This window comes from Corythoichthys intestinalis, chromosome 13 (genome assembly GCF_030265065.1).
Source record: "Corythoichthys intestinalis isolate RoL2023-P3 chromosome 13, ASM3026506v1, whole genome shotgun sequence".
In the NCBI taxonomy this organism is placed as follows: domain Eukaryota; kingdom Metazoa; phylum Chordata; class Actinopteri; order Syngnathiformes; family Syngnathidae; genus Corythoichthys; species Corythoichthys intestinalis.
The window spans coordinates 1,563,437-1,583,106 of record NC_080407.1 but is presented as its reverse complement, the minus strand read 5'-3'; the positions used below and the strand labels follow the sequence as shown (position 1 = coordinate 1,583,106).

The window sequence follows — 19,670 nt, the reverse complement described above, 5'->3', positions numbered from 1 at the left end:
CAGTTATGGCATATTCACTGTTGCCACTAGAGGGCAGTGTATTCACTTAAATCAATTTTAAAAAATGACACTTTTAAATCAAACCATTACAAAGTCACTCTAATGAATCCTCGATGCAGTAAAATTTGATTCGAAGCTTTTTTCTCATCGAATTACTCAAGTTTATCGATTAATCGTCGCACTTGAACGTACTCATGGCGTCTCAACCCCCAGGTACCTGATCAGCCAGGGGGCCAGCGTGGGCGCGGTCAACAGCGAAGGCGAGACGCCGCTGGAACTCGCCGAAGAAGGAGCCATGGAAGAGCTACTACAGAATGAGATCAACCGGAAAGGTAGAGGAAACGAGAAACGCGTAATATTCCTGAGTATTTTTACATTTACATTTGTAGGTGAAGCGTTATCCACTTTAATCGCGCCGTTTCTAAATGCGGCCAGCGTATAGGGATTAGGGGCCCCATCCAGTATGTCATGCATGTATGAGTACGTGTTGCTCACTTCTCATTGACTGTCAGTCACCTGCTTCATTTTTCCATCCGCTTGCATAATGGCCTGTTCTCCGAAAAGTCACTTCTTCTCTATTTTCGACTCGAGATGACCACCCCCCTAACCCGGTACATGAAAGGAATGGTTTGCCCTCCATTTTGACTAAATGTAAAATTAGCATCCACTACCAAATGTAAAAGTGGTACTTTTGAGTTCTGAATCAATGACTTGATGCAAACTAGCTAACAGTTATGATGTCAGATGTGATTTGCTCAACCGGCTAACCTGAGCGAATGAGCTTTTTTTTTTTTTTTTCTGCCGTTTTTTAGAGTAACGAGTTTGACGCGTGTCGACACTGCGGTAAAGCCTTTCGCGCGGCGATGCCGGCCTTACGCAACTTGCGGTTGTGTAACATTTGTGTATGTTTGTAAGGCAATGTATGTATAATCGTGCGCGACTCCTTTTTTGGTGCACTGGATTTTGTCTTTATCGCTCCTGATGCTCAGGTGGAAGATTTGCTGTTCTCTTGTTTAACAGAGGGGAAAAAAATGAGCAGCTTTGAACTGCTGCCAGTTCCTCTGCTTGCTTGCTTCTTTGTGCAGTCCTACTTAGAGGCCATTAGGCTCCCTGCTTTTTATAGACGCTGTGTAGGCAACTTCCCAAGAGATCACGGGGACAACCCGCCAGGACAGCGCTCAATTCCCAACATCTCGTCCAGTCCTGTCTTCTATTGTTGCTCACTTGCAGCTTCGGCGTCATTTATTCATTTGAAAAACAGTGTGGAAGATAGGCATGTGCCGGTATGAGATTCTGACAGTGTGATAACCTTAGACCAAAATATCATTTACAGCTCTAAAATGTGTTTGAGATATCTGGGTTTAAAAAAAGAAAAAAATGACATTGAACAGGATTTTAATTTTTCAAAACATAACGTATTGGCCCGAATATAAGACGGCCCTGATTATAAGACGACCCCCTCTTTTTCAAGACTCAAGTTTGAAAAAAAGACTTTTTGAACACCAAATTAATTTTCATACAAAAAATAATTACAGTACATCTAAAACAAATGATTATAACAATATATTTGAGAGAAAAAGCATGTTTTGCCTCATTCAAATCTTAATATTTGAACATTTAAATAAATGGCTTCTGGTTTTTGAATTGTAAATAAACCAATCTATTGTGATTAAAAATTTTTTTTTTAAATGTAATAACTGCATTAACCATCAAAATGAGGTCTAACTGTAACTGTAGTCTTGAAACAAATCTGAATAAGGAAAAACATTGCAATGAAATAATGCAAACTGGTTAAACTTAAGAGTAGCTGAGATCTGTCATGACAACATTACTCCTCAAGTTAAGCATTCGCGTCAATGATATCTGGCGCCATCTAGCGACGTGAATGGGTAAAATGTCTAGATCCCGAATACAAGGCGACTCCCACTTTTTCAGTCTTATTTCAATGCAAAAAACACCGTCTTATATTCAGGCCAATACGTTATTAGCAAATCGGAACATAAGTATATTGTTAAGTTAAAATAAATAAAATAAATGCAATCCTTTAAGTGAGCCTAAACCCACAGCCACAGCTCAAAATTATGACCATCAGAGCAAAAATAATTGATTTATTTTCCATAAAAAGCACTTGTGTATGATTCGTATTATGTTTACATTATACACATACACACTCTCTTTCTTAACACAGACAGTTGCCAGAGAGAAAAAAAATAACACGTTTTACCACCACTAGACACACTGATCACACTGGAGTTAGCTCTTGAAGCTGGTGGGAAACGTTCATGACAGTGTTTACTAACCTTTAATTTTCTATAAATTAAGCCTGAATGGTATATCGTTTAAACACCTCCATCGCGATGTGCACATGTGCAATCGTCCCATCGCAAGGACGTGCAATAGTTTGGTTTTTTTATCCCACAAACTTCATGCGCTGCACAGCCTTCCTCCCTCTCCCAGGTCTTTGTTCCTTAGTCACTGTGTCACTCGCTTATTAAAGTTAACAATGTTGACAGATGGTTGTCTTTGATCTTGCCAGAGAAGCAGACTTCACATGCGCCTCATACGTCTATCATCGTTTAACTTGTTAAATAGTTGCTGCGCAAGGAAGCGCACGCTGGAATGAATGTGTGTGTGTGTGTGTGTGTGTCGAGACGTTCGAAGCAGCCGGACATGTCGTGGCAATAAACGCTAGAAGTGATCGTAAGGAGTTTGTAATTTCTACATGTCACTCCATGCACCACAGCCAAGGTAGGTAAACAGAAGCATTTAATAAAGCCAAGCATTTTTCTGCTGCAGTACTTTATTCTTGTTTAAAAATGATTCTGTGGGACAGTAATGTTTAAAATGATCATAATTATTACATTTGTAGTGCTTATAAACCATTTGTTAAAATGTATATATACATTTTTTAAATCATACTTTGGGGAAAAAAATGTGAAAAAACATGTCTTATATGTATCTCTTTCCAATGCTAAATCTGAATGAATACATTGAACACACACAAAAAAAAACAAAAAACAAAAAATAATGGGGGGCAGGGGCAGGGTGCACTACTTTGTGGTTTTTCACTTATCACGGTGGGTTCTGGTCCCCACTAACTGTGAAAAATGAGGGATCACTGTACACTGAAGCTGAAGATGGGTCGTCACTGGGTCTTTCAGCAAGACAATGACCCTAAACATATGGCCAAATCTATACAGAAATGGTTCACCAGACACAAAATCAAGCTCCTCCCATGGCCATCTCAGTCCCCAGACCTTGTTTTGTTGGCAAAAGGGGTTTGTACAAAGTATTAACACCAGGGGTGCTAATAATTATGACACACATTATTTGATGTCAAATAATTATTTTTTTATGTGGAATTTTTCCCCCACTGAATAAATGCACTTGTATTGAAGGTTGGATTTTTCTCTTTTTTTCCATTAAGGTCCCATATTACCCTAATTTTCGCACTATAAGGCGCACCTGACTATAAGCCGCAGCCCACCAAATTTGGCACGAAAACGGCATTTATTCATAGATAAGCCGCACTGGACTATAAGCCGCAGCTGTCCTCACTGTATCATGGGATATTTACACCAAAAGATATTAACCGGTACAACCTTATTTGACAGCGGCATCATACGACCGACTGTCATAAGACCAAATGAACCATCATTAAACTTTGAACCAATTACTGCAAAGCTTTATTGCTTCAAGAAGCTTCATTTGAGCATCACTGCTCCCTTGGGGGAGACAGTCAACCTCTGCTGCCACCTGCTGTTGACTGTTGTCATCCAAGATGCCTCTTAGCATGCATTGCAGCGCTACAGATGTAAATAACAATAAAAAATCATGTTCTGTGCTAAATATTTCTTCAGTTACTGTTCCAATTGTTTCATCAATAGGTAGTTATGGTATTTGCTAACACTTTCTTTGACAGTGGTGCCATAAGACTGTCATTACACAATCATAATTATGACATGTCTCTGTCCTGAGCATTCATGAATGCTTATAACGGATGTCATTAAGTGTTATCTGGCAAATGATCTCACTTTTGAATGGATGCAAAAGATGCAAGATGGACAAAAAGTTAGTAACATAATTTGCCAAATGACACTTAATGACATAAGCATTCAGTAATGTCCATGATAGTGTCATGTCAGAATTTTGATGATCTTATGACAGTCTTATGACGCTGCTGTCAAATAAAGTGTTACCTAAAAAAATCAACAAATAAACCGCACTGGACTATAAGCCACAGGTATCAAAATGAAGGAAAAAAGTAGCGGCTTATAGTCCGAAAATTACGGGTAATTGAATTTTTAAAAAAAATTATTACAAGCTAAAAAACACATCTTAACCAGGGGAGCCAATAATTATGGAGGGCACTGTATGAGATACAAGTTGTTCTCCATTTTATTGCTTAAACTATAATGTTAGTTTTTGGTCTTACATCAAATAATCCCCCTAAAAATGCAACTCAAGAGTTTGATATACACCACCTCCTGTAGCTTCTGGCCCATTTTCACTGTTTTTGTGTAGTAACACTCAGCTGACAAGTCAGTTAGTTCAGCGACCGTCCCAGGTGTTTCCAGAGACAACGCAGGCCTGTTTGGTGCGTATCGCGCCGACACATTGACCCACTTAGCTGGCCGCTAACTCGGTCGTGTTGACAGAACGCAGGCTTTAAAAGCAACAAACACCGAGTCTCGAAACACCACCGTTGCAGAATAAATATTTTTTTTTGGGGTGGTCTTTCTCGCAGGTGTCGATATCGAGGCGGCCCGCAAGGAGGAAGAGCGCGTCATGCTGCGCGACGCCCGACAATGGGTCAACAGCGGCCAGATCCAGGACACCCGGCACGCCAAGTCGGGGGGAACGGCGCTCCACGTCGCCGCCGCCAAGGGCTACTTGGACGTTTTAAAGTAAGGGAGGACGGCAGCTGTCTGTCCATCTGGTCCGGGAAGCCGGCCAGGACTCCCACCTTCTCGGATTCATGAGACAGGAGTACAAATTTGATTCATTTTTGGGGTATTTTGCAGGCTTTTAATACAAGCAGGGTATGATGTAAATATTAAAGACTACGACGGCTGGACTCCTCTACACGCGGCGGCACACTGGGGCCAAGAGGAGGCCTGTCGGATTCTGGTGGAGAACCTTTGCGACATGGACGTCATTAATAGAATGGTTTGTGTCCTCAACGTTCGACCGGGAAATATTCATGACAAAACACGTGACTTTCCATCAGGGCCAGACGCCTTTTGACGTCTCGGACGAAGACGTTCTGGGATACTTGGAAGAACTGCAAAAGAAACAGAATCTGGTAAGCGTGGCTCCGAGCGCGCCGATCGTCCGTTCGACCTGAGGTTGATTTTCGGTCTTTGTTCCAGCTGATGAGCGAGAAGAAAATAGACAAGAAGTCCCCTCTGATTGAAACCTCCACCACCGGGGACAACAACCAATCGATGAAATCGCTGAAGAGGTAATCAAAGTCGGGTGTTGTCTCGCATTTGTCCCGCCGGTCTCTGACGCTGCTAAATCGCCTGCGCCGCAGCAAAGAAACTCTGCTGCTGGAACAGGAGAAGAGCGCGCCGAGGATCGAGACACTTGAACCCGAGAAGGTGGACGAGGAGGAGGAAGAGGAAGCCAAGAAAGACGAGTCCAGCTGCTCTAGCGAAGAGGATGAGGAAGAAGATTCAGAGTCAGAAAATGAAGCGGGTCAGTTTTCGGTCTTTTTTTTTTTTTGTAATGTCCGTCCGGCATGGCTAACTTGTTCTTCTTTCCAGATAAGAGCAAACCTTCAGTGTCGGTGAGCAACAGCACGACTCCCGCTCCCGCGAGCATCACCGTGTCTTCTCCGAGCAGTCCTACCAATCAGCTGACCAGCCCCACGTCGCCTACTAAGAAGGTACCGCAAACACCAAATTCGACAGGGCTTGGAGGTTTATTGAGTTTCAGGAGCAGCGTTTCTGCATGATGCTAGCAAGTGTTGAGATGCCGACTACGGCTGCTGCCCTCTGCTGGAGAAATGAACAAATACAGATATCCTGATTCAATTTTTTGGGCAGCCACATTTCTAGGATTTTTATGACATGATTATGTGATGTCTTGGATGGATTTAACAGAAAAATGTGAGGGACTATTTTGGAGACACTTGTGTAATTGATCCCATTAACGGCGATAGACTTCCGATCTATTTGACTTGTCGGGGCGAATGAATGAATTTTCACTCGTCAAAATGGATCGGGATATCTGTCATCGTCAATGGCAACGAAACGTGCAAATCCCTTTTTTATGATTTATGATTTTTTATGATTCGCTTGGCTGAGTGCAGTGTCTTTTTTTTTTTTTTTTTTTTTTTTCAGATTCTTGACATGTTTTTAATTCTCCTTTGAAGCCTAGTAACCCACACATGAATCTTGTCGGAAAGAAAACAAGAAGATGACACAATGTTTACCAAGTTTGGCAATTGGCAGTCATGTCCGTGTGGTGTTGGTAGACCTCAAACAAAAAGACTGTCCTTGCGACAACGTGTTTGCTTTGCTGCTGCTTCAGTCTTAGCCTGCTTTCTCTTCCTATCTTTTGTGTTTCTCTCTGTCTATCTGCGTCGTCTGGCGCCGCGTCTTTGGTTGGCTTTAGTTTGATTGCGTTGCCCCCCTCCTGCCCGTGGCGGAGCCGGGCTGTCCCGCATTGTGGCGTCAAGGCTTGCGCAAAACTGGCATTTCTCTCGTGCCCAAAAAAGCCACGGTGAGGCCATTTGGTTGCTGCGGGCCCCAGTTTTTTTCTCTCTCTCGTGCACCTGTACTAAACACACCCAAACCTCACCTGATAACCGTCCTGGCTGATTTGGGTTAAACTGACACGCACTCAGCAGACCCACTTGTTTTGTTTTTAATCGGCGAGAGCATAATTGGGTTGTCACTTTATGTCCGTGAGTCTTGCTTGTTGGGTATATTTATGAGCACAGTGTTGGTTTTATAGCTTTAGAATGAAGCAGTGGTGGGAGACATAAACGGAATTGGAATCAGGACGACGTTTTAATCGGCATGAAAATGTAACAGAGCAGATTTCTTTTTCAAATGTTTCTCTACCGCTATTACCGGAATTTTCTAACTATAAGCCGCTAGTTTTTTCCTTCATTTTGAATCCGGCGGCTTATATGTTGATTTATTTGGGTTAATAGGTTACACTTCCTTTGACAGCGGTGTCATAACACTGTCAGAAGACCGTCATAATTATGACATGACACTTTCAAGGTCATTAGTGAATGTTTATGTCATTGTCATCCGGCAAATGATGTCACTAACTCCATTTATGTCCGGTTAGGATCATTTACATTCGTTCAAAAGTGAGATAATTTGCCAGATAACACCAAATGACCTCTGTTATAATCTTTCATAAATGCTCATGACGTTGTCATGTCATAATTATGATTGTCTAATAGGAGTGTGACAAAATATCGAAACAGTGATATATCGTGATACTTTGTATCCCAAAAGGTTATCGATATGCTCCTACCAAGAATCGAGATATCGTTTTAACAAGGTGTCAATTAGGACTGCAGCTATCGAATATTTTAGTAATCGACTGAAAATTCTATCGATTAATCGAGTAATCGGATCTTTTTTTTTTTTTTTTTAAGGTAAAGAGCAATTATACATGAGAAAAAAAGACAATCCAGTACTGAACCATTTTCAGTCAGTTAATGTCTTTATTTTCGATGTTCATTGTTGAAAACAGAAAAATTCACTGCTTTTACTCAAAAAAAAACTTCCAGACCTTATATTAAAAAAAAAAAAAAAACATATTTCTTACCTAAAAATGTAATTAAGCTTGATAACACACATCACTTGAAAGCTATGTGTTTTTCCCACTTGTTTCAATTTAGTTTCCATTTGTGTCAAGCTATTTATAAGTTAAGTTTTAAGTTAGTCTAAACTGTAAGTACTGGTAGGATTTTGAGTTTTTGCAGTGTTCAAAACAAATGTATGATACCTGCTGTACTGGAGCACATTTGGGACCAGTGCTACTTGGTGTTTTATTCAGCAATGACTACTGAGCTAAAACTGACAGTTAGCTTATGTTTTAATTTTACACCCTCATCACTCTACAGCGCTGTATTTTTAAAGATTAAGTAAGACACATTAGCCACGCATCGAGAGTGATCATTATCAATAAAAACCTAGCCCTCTGAATGGCTAACGTTACGTGAGCATGTGACAGTAACTACTACTACTGCTTAAAGATGGTGGCTGTTTACTAACGCTGCCCAGACGCGGCCAAGTCGGTCATTTCGCTTCTAGTCCTAAATGCATGCGATATCTATGAGACGCATCGGACACTACCTGCTACCAAACTAGCATCATGCTACGTTAGCAACGTCGACGTAGTTTTTTTTTTTTTTTTTTTTTGCTTCTTCCTCTACGCACGTAACGTCAGCGCGTTGTCCCGCATTAAAAGTAGTCTGGGAAAAACGGGATGCTTAGAGCTGGCAAAATTAAACGATTACTCGGATCAGTTTTTAAACTCAAGTTACTCGAGTTGCTCGAGTATTCGTTTCAGCTCTAGTGTCAATGTTCAATAGGGTTGGGATTTGGGCTATTTGCAGGCCATTACATTGACCGGATGAGTCTTTCTCCAAGGAATGCTTGAACAGTTTTAGCTCTGTGTCATGATGCATTGTCATCTTGGAAAATGACAAACATATTTTCAATTGAGGGGATAAAAAAGCTGTCTAAAATTTCAATGTAAACTTTTGTATTTAGTGAAGATTTAACCACAGTGCCTTTGCCTGACACACAGCCCCATATCAAGGACTGAAGGAATTTTGAGGTTTTCTTAAGGCAGTTATCATTGTAAATCTCACTGGAACGGCACCAAACAAAAGTTCCAGCAACATCACCTTGTCAAGAGTCAAGAATCTGCATTGGACAAGGTGATGACGCTGGAACTTTTGTTTTGTGCTGTTCCAGTGAGACCTTATATGGCCCAAAATTACCTAATTGCCTGGCATTGAACGAATGTTCATTCGCTGCCACCCTCCCAGTTCAAATGGATTGGACGTCTACTAGTGATAAACTCATTCCAATTCACACTTGAAGCTTGTTTTTCTGTTAGTTGTTTGTAGAATGATTTCCTGACCAATGTATCGATAATCGTTGAATCGTCAGATCGTTATCCTGAGCTTTGTATCGCATATCGTGTCGTGAGGTACCAAGAAGTTCCCACTCCTATTGTCTCATGACAGTCATATGGCGCCACTGTCAAATAAAGTGTTACCAAATACCATAACTAGCAATTAATGAAACAACTAGAACAGTAACTGACAAGATAATGAGCACAGAACATGAATTTTGATTGCAATTAACATCTGTAGCGCTGCAATGCATGCTAGGAGGCATGTTATACAGCGACAGTGTTGACAGCAGGTGGCAGTAGAGGTTTACTGTCTCCCCCAAGGGAGGCCAGTTGAAGCTTCTTGAAGCAATGAAGCTTCATGGTGGTTCATCTGGTCTTATGACAGTCGTATAATACCGCTGTCAAATAAAATGTTACCGGTTTGGTGTAAATATCCCTTAATGCAGTGAGGACTGCTACGGCTTATCTATGAAGAAAGTTTTTTGTGCCAAGTTTGTTGGGTAGCGGCTTATAGTCAGGTGCGCCTTATCGTGCGAAAATTACGGTATTTAAAATGACCTACTGACCAATAGCTGGTCTAACCACTCCCACTTCTGCCTTGAAGTTAGAAGAAGGAATAATCTGGTTAGATGTGATCCTCTTAACTGGCATGTCCCGAATACCTGATTCTTAACACTACTCTTCACTTAAATAATATTCATACTGATTGTGATTTAATAACGTCCCCCTGCCTCGCAGGTGGCCACCCAACCCGCCGCCAAAGTGTCGTCCAAAGCGGAGGATGATCGCAAGGACGAGTCGCCGTCGTCGTGGCGCCTGGGCCTGCGCAAGACGGGCAGCTACGGCGCGCTGGCCGAGATCACGGCCGCCAAAGAGGCGCAGCAGGAGAAGGACGCCACCTCCGGGGTGATGCGCTCGGCCTCCAGCCCGCGCCTCTCGTCCTCGCTGGACAACAAAGACAAAGAGAAGGTGCGCGCTCGCCAGACGCCCCGTCAGATTTGCGTGACCGACCGTGAAACTTTTTGCAGGAGAAGGACAAAGGAACTCGACTCGCCTACGTGGCACCGACTATTCCAAGAAGATTGGCCAGCGCGTCGGATATTGACGAGAAGGAGAACAGGTGAAAATCCGCAAGATTTTGAAGCCGTAGACGTCCGATGCTTTTGAACCGGGAAGGGCAGGCGGCCGCGCCCGTTCGAACGGATCGGACCGTCCGATCCGTGAACCACTTAACGGTATCGGCGTGCGTTCAGGGACTCCGGCGCGCTGATCCGTAGCGGCTCGTACACCCGGCGGCGCTGGGAAGACGAACAGAAGAACAACGAAGGAACCGCCTCCACCAACAGAACCTCCAGCTACCAGCGAAGGTGAGCGGCCACCGGCAAAAGAAGAAATGCTTCCGTGTTGTCACGCTTTTCACGGGCACCGCTTTCGCAAAGTCGTCTGCAGGCGTGTTGCATTCATGTCACATCAGGGCTTTTCAAATTGTGGCCGCCGTTGACATGAATGCAACAACGGCGTGTCCCGTTTGTATGGCATCTCCACGGTTAACACGCTTCTTCGACGGCCAGCACGTCCCACACGCTAGCGCTAGGGCGGAGCGGCAGCACGCGGGACGTGCCGGCCAAGTCTTCGTCCACCTCCAGCTTGGACCCTAACACCTGTAACACTAAACCCTGGCAGCCGCCCGCCTCCCACTACCAGTCATACAGCATTTATCGCAGGTACACCCATTTGCTCACGCGCCACTCGTCGGGCCGCCGATTTTAACGGCGGCCGACGCCGGCCTCCAAACCTAAAAGTAAAGCAATCGATCCCTTTGGGCGCCTACGTAAACCGACGGACGTTTCCGCCCCGTAGCGGCTCTTTCGGCAGACGAAACGACGACTCGAGCTCCCCGACGACCGCGGCCGCCTCGTCCTCCGCGACGACCACCACCTCATCATCGGTTACCTCGCCCGCGGGCCAACGCGGCCCGGGCTCCGCCTCCACGCGCACCGGCTCCGCCGGTCTCACCAGCAGGTACTGGTCTGAGGAGAGCGCGGAGAGGGAAAGGGACAAGGAACGGGAGTCGGCCGCCGTCACCCCCACCATAAACACTGGCTCTACCACCACCACAACGTCGACCACTACTACCTTTGGCACCACGGGAACGGGCCCCGAACGACGCAGGTAAGCGGAAGACGAGACGGAGAATGCTATGAAATTTTAACTACCGTAATTTCCCGAATTAAAGGCCCACCCGTGTATAATGCGCACCCCAAATTTACTTGTAAAATCTAGGGAAAATTATTGTACCCGTTTATAACGTGCACCCTAATTTTAGCACCGATAAATAGAAGAATACAAGAAAACAGAGCTCGTGTACAGATACAGAAATGTCATTTTACTGACTGGTGAAACACAGCACAAGCATAGCATATTGGTAGTTCAAAACATTAGCATAAACTGACAATATGCACGGTAATAATATGATTTGACAACTTCTCCAACTTACCAGAATCTCGGAGAAAACAAAACAGATGTGACTTTTCTTTTAAAGGCTGCTGTATAACTTGCTCCTTTCATCATGATGAATAAATGTTTCTTCCATGGATTGATACGGTAAAATGAAAGTGAGAACATAAGTTGGAAATCCGAGAGAGCTCATCTCTGTCGACACTGTGACATATTGGTATTCTGTGTTATGTTGTTCTATGTTTTGGCACTGGTGGATCTATGTTGCTGTATTGTCATATCTATGTTTTGATTGTCTATGAGCCAGAGGGCCGCTGAGGCTAGACAAAAGAGCATTTAAGGTCATTGAAAGCAAGAAATATAACGTTGAACACGGCACTCGAAGTATTCTAGTTTTTTTTCAAGACCAGATAAAACAGACACGACAGTAATAATAGGAACTATTGTTATTTGGGTTAGTTGACGGACACACACAGGAAGTCTGTTGTTACGTTTGTTATGGTCCGAGTTGCGGAGCTGCAATAAACGTTGACTCAAATGAGTTCAAGAAACTAAATTCTGTGCTTTATGAAGAGTGAAAAAAGCAGAATTTAACACAGACGAAATCATTCGGCCGATCAGCGTGAAGTATTCCGAAACAAAATGGTGACGTCACGTACCGTAATGGTCGGCAACGGATCGCCGCATACGTTTCTTCAACACAACTTGGCCGTGTCAATAAAAACAAAAAATCGGTTTATACATATATATATTTCTGTCTCCATCCATGTACCCGTTTATAATGCGCACCGTGATTTTACAAGTTGATTTTGGGGAAAAAAAGTGCGCGTTATATTCGGGGAAATTACGGTAGTCATTTTCTGAATTTGGCGTTTTGTCAAAAAAACGGCCGACTTTGGCACCCTGCTCAGGTCATCAGGCCCGTGAATGAAAACTCAGTTTTGAGAAATTAAGATCTTATATGTCTCATGAACATTCTCACCAATTTTGAGGAGGACCCAACTAACACCCTAGGCACCAAGGTCTCAAATGTGCACCCTGTTAATTGATAAAAATTTCACATTCAATCCAAGAAGTCGGAAATCCGAGAGAGCTCATCGCTGTCGACACTGTGACATATTGGTATTCTATGTTATGCTATTTTGTGGCACTGGTGGATCCATGCTGCTGTATTGTCATATCTATGGTGTCATTGTCTATGAGCCAGAGGGCCGCTGAGGCTAGACAAAAGAGCGTCACATTATAGCCGAACTGTCAGCATTGAAGTTCATTGAAAGCAAGAAAGAAAACGTTGAACACGGCACTCAAAGTATTCTAGTTTTTTTCAAGACAAGATAAAACAGACACGACCGTAACAATAGGAACTATTGTTATTTGGGTGACGGACACACACATGATTTTGGGGAAAAAAAGTGCGCGTTATATTCAGGAAATTACATTATTCCTTTTCTTACATTTAGGTCCTACCTGACACCCGTACGAGACGAAGAATCCGAATCTCAGAGGAAAGCCCGCTCCAGACAGGCCCGCCAGACCAGGAGGTCCACACAGGTGTGTTGTTCGACCCCCGCCGCTAAATAAAAGAACCGAACCGAAAGAGACTTCTCTTTTTGTCAGGGCGTCACTCTGACTGACCTGCAAGAGGCCGAGAAGACCATCGGCAGGAGTCGCGCCACAAAAAGCCGCGAGGAGGAGAAGCAGGACAAAGAGAAGCAGCAGCAGCAGGAGGAGAAGAAAGAGTTAGAGCTGAAGGACGACGAGTACCGACCAAAATACCGCAGCTTTGAAGACGTACGTTCTTCTTTAATGCGACACTTTTCAGCATTAAAACGGAGGTCTCTCTTTCTTACCGACCAGCGTTACCGGACCACGTCCTCTGCCGCCTCGTCCCCGGTTTCCACCGTCAGCACTGCCTCGGCCCCGTCCTACTCCAGCACGGCGCTGACCCCCGGCTCGCTCAACAGGCCCAACAGCCTGACGGGCATCTCTTCCTCTTACGGCCGCTCCTCCAGGGATACCGAGAAAGGTCCGCCCGCGCTCCTCAAAGTCATTGAGCGCACCATCCGCCGTCAATGTTGCCGTCTCCCTTAGAATCGGACAAAAAGGAGGAGGAGAAGGAGGGAGACGACAAGTCTCAGCCTCGCTCCATCCGGGATCGCCGGCGGCCCCGTGAGAAGCGACGATCCACCGGCGTCTCGTTTTGGACCCAAGATGTAAGGCGCCGTCGCCCGACTCTGATATTTCCAATAAAAGCCGGTTCCTTACGTGAGTCGTCCCGATGATTCGCAGGGCGACGACAACGACCCCGAGCAGCGGTCCGACTCGGAGGAGGGCAGCATCAAGGGAGAGGTGACGCAAAATGGCTCATTGACATTTCAAATCCAGCGAGACTTTTTTTTTTTTTTACCGTTTCGAGATGTCGAGACCCCCCGTCTTTGATAGCCAACTTCAAGATTGACCTCTCCCTACTTAATTCCTTTTAATGGCAAAGACATTTGTCCTTTTTAAAAGAGCAATCGGACATTGAAAAGAAATGAGGTCAGTCTCGTTGCATTTTGGGAACTTAATCAACACAACCACTTGAAAGTAGAGGTGTGCCATCTTAGGCACCCCTCGATTCGATTACGATTCAATTTTTAAACGATGATCACGGTATTGACAATGATCACGGTTATCGCGATTATCGATGCATCGTACATTACTGATTAATAAAGTAGCCAAATAAATTTATGTCCATTATTTAAAATATCTTATGATTCAACAGGAACGATGGAAACATGCCCATACAACAAAAAGCTGCCCTTAAGCTGCTTTTTTATTAATATATTTTATTATTATAATTATTATTAACCATTTTTAAGGGAGTACGTATTTTAAATAAGTATTGTATTGTTTTGTTGACAAAACAACAAAACAATACAATTTACACTAGTGGAATGAATTTCTTTTCACAGTGTTACCTCCCTTGTGTAACTCTTGGAGAGACAGGTGGAAATCACAACTGCTCTTGATCACTTTTAACCCATGGAGTTTATTGCTAAGCACATAAAAAACAACACCACCACACACACACCCATTACAGCGCGCGCACTTTCTTTTCTCCCTGCCCGCCCACGCGCACACACACCTGTCGGCTCCCAGGCAGCACTTGCGACAACAGATTTCTGTACTATTTCGCATGTTTGTAGTGTTAACGCTGTACTAAATCATAGTTTTACACCGAGGGTCCCCAAACTTTTTCCTGTGAGGGCCACATAACTTTTCCCTTCTCTGATTGGGGCCAGGGTCAGTTTGTAACAGAAAAGGTGTGACGATTGCAGGAGTGCCTAAATGTAAAAATTAGGGCTGTCAAAATTATCGTGTTAACGGGCGTTAATTTTTAAAATTAATCACGTTAAAATATTTGACGCAATTAACGCAGATGCCCCGCTCAGAGAGATTTAAATGGCAGTACAATGAAACTCTGACTTGTTGTGTTTTATGGAGTTTTGCCGCCCTCTGCTGGCGCTTGGGTGCGACTGATTTTATAGGCTTCAGAACCCATGAGCATTGTGTAAGTAATTATTGACATCAACAATGACGGACTACTAGTTTATTTTTTGATTGAAAGTTTTTACAAATTTTATTAAAAGGAAAACATTAAGAGGGGGTTTTAATATAAAATTTCTATAACTTGTACTAACATTTTTCTTTTAAGAACTACAAGTCTTTCTATCCATGGATTGCTTTAACAGAATGTTAATAATGTTAATGCCATCTTGTTGATTTATTGTTATAATAAACAAAAACAGTCCTTATGTACCGTATGTTGAATGTATATATCCATCTTGTCTCTTATCTTTCCATTCCAACAATAATTTACAGAAAAATGTGGCATATTTTATAGATGGTTTGAATTGCGATTAATTGTGATTAATTAATTTTTAAGCTGCTTAGCGCTAACTATTAACATCTCAAAAACAACAACAATAAAGGCTAAACTGTACAAGAGGGTCCGTGTACTCACCTCTTATAGACGCACACAGTTCTTTGCAACATACTCAGGACATTTTTCAATTGAAATGCTTAAAACTACTGCTGGACATCTGAAAGACAAGGAGCAACAAACTATCTCTCTTCCCCTCTCGCTCTAAAAAATAACTTGCGCACAGAAGCGCGACCGCCGGTTCCCCGTCTGTCTCATACAGAAATGTATTTTCCAGTCTTTTAAAAAGGAGTAAATCTCTCTCCCAGTAACCGGGAGCATCCGTCATAACGTTGTGCGTGCGTCCGTGCGGCAGACATGTCTTGAATTTCGTTCCGCTACGAGCGGCTGTCATAATGTTATGATGGGGGAAAAAAAATCATCGTTTTTTGAACCTTTATGAATCGTAATCGAATCGTCACGTGTCGAATCACGATGCATTTAATAATCGATTTTTTTGGAACTCCTACTCAGAAGTGTGAACCTTTTAAAAATTGTAATTAGTTTTGAGTCCTATTCGATCCATTTTGTCCCTAAAATTGCTTGACTAAAATGTGATTGGTTGCCTTCTCTGAAGTTGACAGAATAAGAATTTCCATTGATATTTTTATTTTCTAAATGCCTGTTTTTTGTCTTCTCTAGCACGTGGACAGGTTGTCCAGGTGAGTTGGCCTTTTGTTAAGTTGGTTTTGGTTCCGAGCCGCCTTTCAATGTCCACTCCCGTGGCAGGACCGACGGCGCCGCCCCCGCGCCCTCCCTGGACCGCAACGACTCCCCGCTCGGCCGCAACTACGGCGAAAGTCGGAGGACGTACTCCAGCCGGCTGGATAGAGACGACGCCACCGACTACAAGAAGGTAGACGAAACGGCGTGGCGACCGAGTCGGCGATACTAAAATGTTCGGGGGATTCTTCTCAGCTCTACGAGCAAATCGTTGCTGAGAACGAGAGGCTGAAGGCGCAGTTACGTGACACGGACCTGGAGCTGGCCGACTTGAAGCTGCAACTGGAGAAGGCCACGCAGGTGCGTCGTCTTTCTTCTGGCCGTCGCCGCAAACCTTCATCCTTTCTTACTCCATTTTGTTTTTGCAGAGGCAGGAACGCTACGCCGACAGGTCGCAGCTTGAAATGGAGAAAAGGGTAATTCACCATTAACACGACCCACCTCACTTCTCAAACCCTCAAATGTGGAACTCATTGACAGCGCTAGACATCGGATACATTTTGACCGGAAGGGGCGATTAAACCATTCCAGTCAAAACGGATCAGACGTCTAGCGTCATCCGTGGTGTTAAAACATGAGAATTCACAGCCAATCTTCCCAGTTTAACCCCTCGATGCCTGAAATTACATTTAACAAATTCAAGTATACATTTTTTTCCAAACATCAATATCTCTGTAGTGTAATCAATATGATTAAACGCTAGGGTTGGGCATTGAGCATCGATGGGACCCGGTTGTAACACTCCGGTTCTCCCGGAACCGTCGAATTGTTAAATTTCGATTCCGCGTTTCGATGCCCTAAACGCCGAGCGTGCTGCCGAAAACCACGAAGAAGCCACAAGAAGCGCGTGTTTGTACATTGCAACTTGATTACAACCATGGACACGGTGCGGCGGCGGCGCTCAAAAGTTTTGCTTAACTTTATAAAATAAAAAATGACCAGTCGGCTCAGTGCAACATTTGCAACACGACTATATCATTCAAAGGTGGCTGCACGACCGGCTTCATGGAATATGTGCCAAGTGCAAAGCTAGCTGAGTGTTACGTAGTTGACACGCTGCGCCGACAGAACCAGGTAAGTAAAACAATACATTACGTCTGTCTTCTGCTGTCCCAGGGAACAGACCCCGGATTAAGCGGTAGATGATGGAATGGTATGGAGCGTAAATCCTATTATTACGTCCGGCTGTGGTCGATATCACATGTAAATAGAATTAGATGCGAAATGACAGACTTGGTGGCGTTAGAACATATAAAGAGAAGAAGATGCGAAATGACAGACTTCCTGGTGTTAGTATACAGCCGCCATCTTAAAGCAGTAGACGCCTCCGTTAAAATCAACAGTATTAAAAGGATTTTTGTTTTGGAATCTGTTGTGTTGCTTCTTTAGAAAGAAGCATTCAATTACTTTTTTAATGAACTCGTAGCAGTGAAAACATATCACATCACTAAGCATCCTAGCCGGACGCGCTCATCTCTCCTTCAACGTATTATACAGTGCCCTCCATAATTATTGGATTTATAATAATTATGTGTTTATTAGCTTCTAACATTTTATACGGGACCTTAATGGGAAAAAAGAGAAAAATCCAACCTTCAATTCAAGTGCATTTATTCAGAGGGAAAAAAAATCCCACATAAAGAAATAATTATTTGACATCAAATAATGTGTGTCACAATTATTAGCACCCCTGGTGTTAATACTTTGTACACCCCCCTTTTGCCAACAACACAGCACCTAATCTTCTATAATGTTTCACAAGATGGGGAAAAGACAGAAAGAGGGATCTTCAGCCATTCCTCTTTGCAGAATCTCTCTCAATCATCCAGAGACCTGGGTCCTCTCCTCTCTACTCTCCTCTTCAGCTCACCCCACAGGTTTTCCATGGGGTTGAGGTCTGGGCACTGAGATGGCCATGGGAGGAGCTTGATTTTGTGTCTGGTGAACCATTTCTGTGTAGATTTGGCCATATGTTTAGGGTCATTGTCTTGCTGAAAGACCCAGTGACGACCTATCTTCAGCTTTCGGGCAGAGGGCAACAGATTTTGATTTCAAATGTCCTGGTATTTCAAAGCATTCATGATGCCATGCACCCTAACAAGGTTCCCGGGGCCTTTGGAAGCCAAACAGCCCCACAGCATCACTGACCCACCCCCATACTTCACAGTGGGTATGAGGTGCTGTCTACACGCCAACAAGCTGTTTGGGAGGCATGCACAGAGAAAACCTTTCCTCACTCACAATCATAAACTCAAACGTCTGGAGTTCGCCAAGCGGTATTGGGGCTTCAACTGGGACCGTGCGCTTTAGTCAGATGAGACTAAGATTGAGCTTTTTGGCAACAAACACGCTAAGTGGGTCTGGCGTACCACGAAAGATGCGCATGCTGAAAAGCACCTGATACCCACTGTGAAGACATTGATATATTGTTCTATCAAGCACAACAGTTATTTTGGCTTAAAATACAGCAGTTTATTTTAAAAAGGGGTGCAAGAGCAGAAGCTTTTTCAGTCTTGTCTGTGTTTTCCGCCATATACAAGTTAAAAATAACCCTGTGAGAAGTTCCTATATTTCATAAAATTCATATTAATTGTATTATTAATAATAATCAAAAATCTTAAATTCATAATAATAGTAAATTTTGAATTCATATATATTTTTAAAAAGTTAAGACATTAATATAACCTAATACATTTTTTTTTCCAGATGTTTTATTAATTTTTTTAATGTACATAGACAAATGAAAGATTACAAAATAATGGTAAAAGTGAAGAGAGGACCAAAAAAAAACAGCTCATACATTTTTAAACTACGTTTTTCACCCTGCCTTTTTTTTTTTTTTTTTTTTTTTTTTTTTTTTGACCATGCTTCTTAAAAGAATCTGAACCGAGAATCGTTCGAAATCGAAACACGAAAGCGGAATCGTTCGATTTGAAACGATGCCCAACCCTATTAAATACCCCTATATTTACTTTAACGAGTCATATACAAATAATGCCAGCGGTTAAGTTTGAAAAATGCAATATAAAAAGATATGATATTTGACTCGTTTTATTTGTAATATATCCGAAGGTGACGAGCAGGCCTCAGTATCATCTGGGCGCTGGTATGAATTGAAACCGACTTGACTATTTGAATTTTTTTGCTGCTGTCACTGGTAGCCGCCGCGCGCCACCTTCACCTCCTTCCGTCGTCTTCTCCGATGTCGCGTGCGCTCGACACTTGTCCGGACGTCTCCTATATCTATATTGTCTGTGTGTTTTGATCATGGCGCATGTCACCACAGAGTGGAAAAATGACCTCGACCACACGTTGATCACAGAGTGTTAATGGCTGACGCTTGTAGACGCCTCACGTGTGCGTTTGCGCACGGCACGCTTTGTTACCTCTGGTCGCGCATAAAAAT

General features: G+C 43.2%; 1 protein-coding gene across 5 annotated transcripts in view; it reads left to right on the top strand.

Moving 5' to 3' along the window:
- Window positions 1-19,670, top strand: part of ppp1r12a (protein phosphatase 1, regulatory subunit 12A) — a 38,516-nt gene that overhangs the window by 17,164 nt on the left and 1,682 nt on the right. For 2 of the 5 annotated variants that reach the window (XM_057855329.1, XM_057855332.1), the window contains exons 3-23: window positions 214-332; window positions 4,748-4,907; window positions 5,025-5,169; window positions 5,231-5,305; window positions 5,373-5,464; window positions 5,537-5,700; window positions 5,769-5,890; window positions 9,859-10,089; window positions 10,149-10,240; window positions 10,374-10,487; window positions 10,692-10,844; window positions 10,981-11,292; window positions 13,038-13,128; window positions 13,195-13,368; window positions 13,435-13,603; window positions 13,669-13,790; window positions 13,867-13,926; window positions 16,184-16,203; window positions 16,271-16,397; window positions 16,460-16,564; window positions 16,633-16,680. In XM_057855329.1, coding sequence (XP_057711312.1) covers window positions 214-332; window positions 4,748-4,907; window positions 5,025-5,169; window positions 5,231-5,305; window positions 5,373-5,464; window positions 5,537-5,700; window positions 5,769-5,890; window positions 9,859-10,089; window positions 10,149-10,240; window positions 10,374-10,487; window positions 10,692-10,844; window positions 10,981-11,292; window positions 13,038-13,128; window positions 13,195-13,368; window positions 13,435-13,603; window positions 13,669-13,790; window positions 13,867-13,926; window positions 16,184-16,203; window positions 16,271-16,397; window positions 16,460-16,564; window positions 16,633-16,680 — 2,695 coding nt within the window. Of the gene's footprint in view, window positions 1-213; window positions 333-4,747; window positions 4,908-5,024; window positions 5,170-5,230; window positions 5,306-5,372; window positions 5,465-5,536; window positions 5,701-5,768; window positions 5,891-9,858; window positions 10,090-10,148; window positions 10,241-10,373; window positions 10,488-10,691; window positions 10,845-10,980; window positions 11,293-13,037; window positions 13,129-13,194; window positions 13,604-13,668; window positions 13,791-13,866; window positions 13,927-16,183; window positions 16,204-16,270; window positions 16,398-16,459; window positions 16,565-16,632; window positions 16,681-19,336; window positions 19,371-19,670 lie in introns of all 5 variants that reach the window. The other 3 variants (XM_057855330.1, XM_057855328.1, XM_057855331.1) reach the window with 3 other exon arrangements.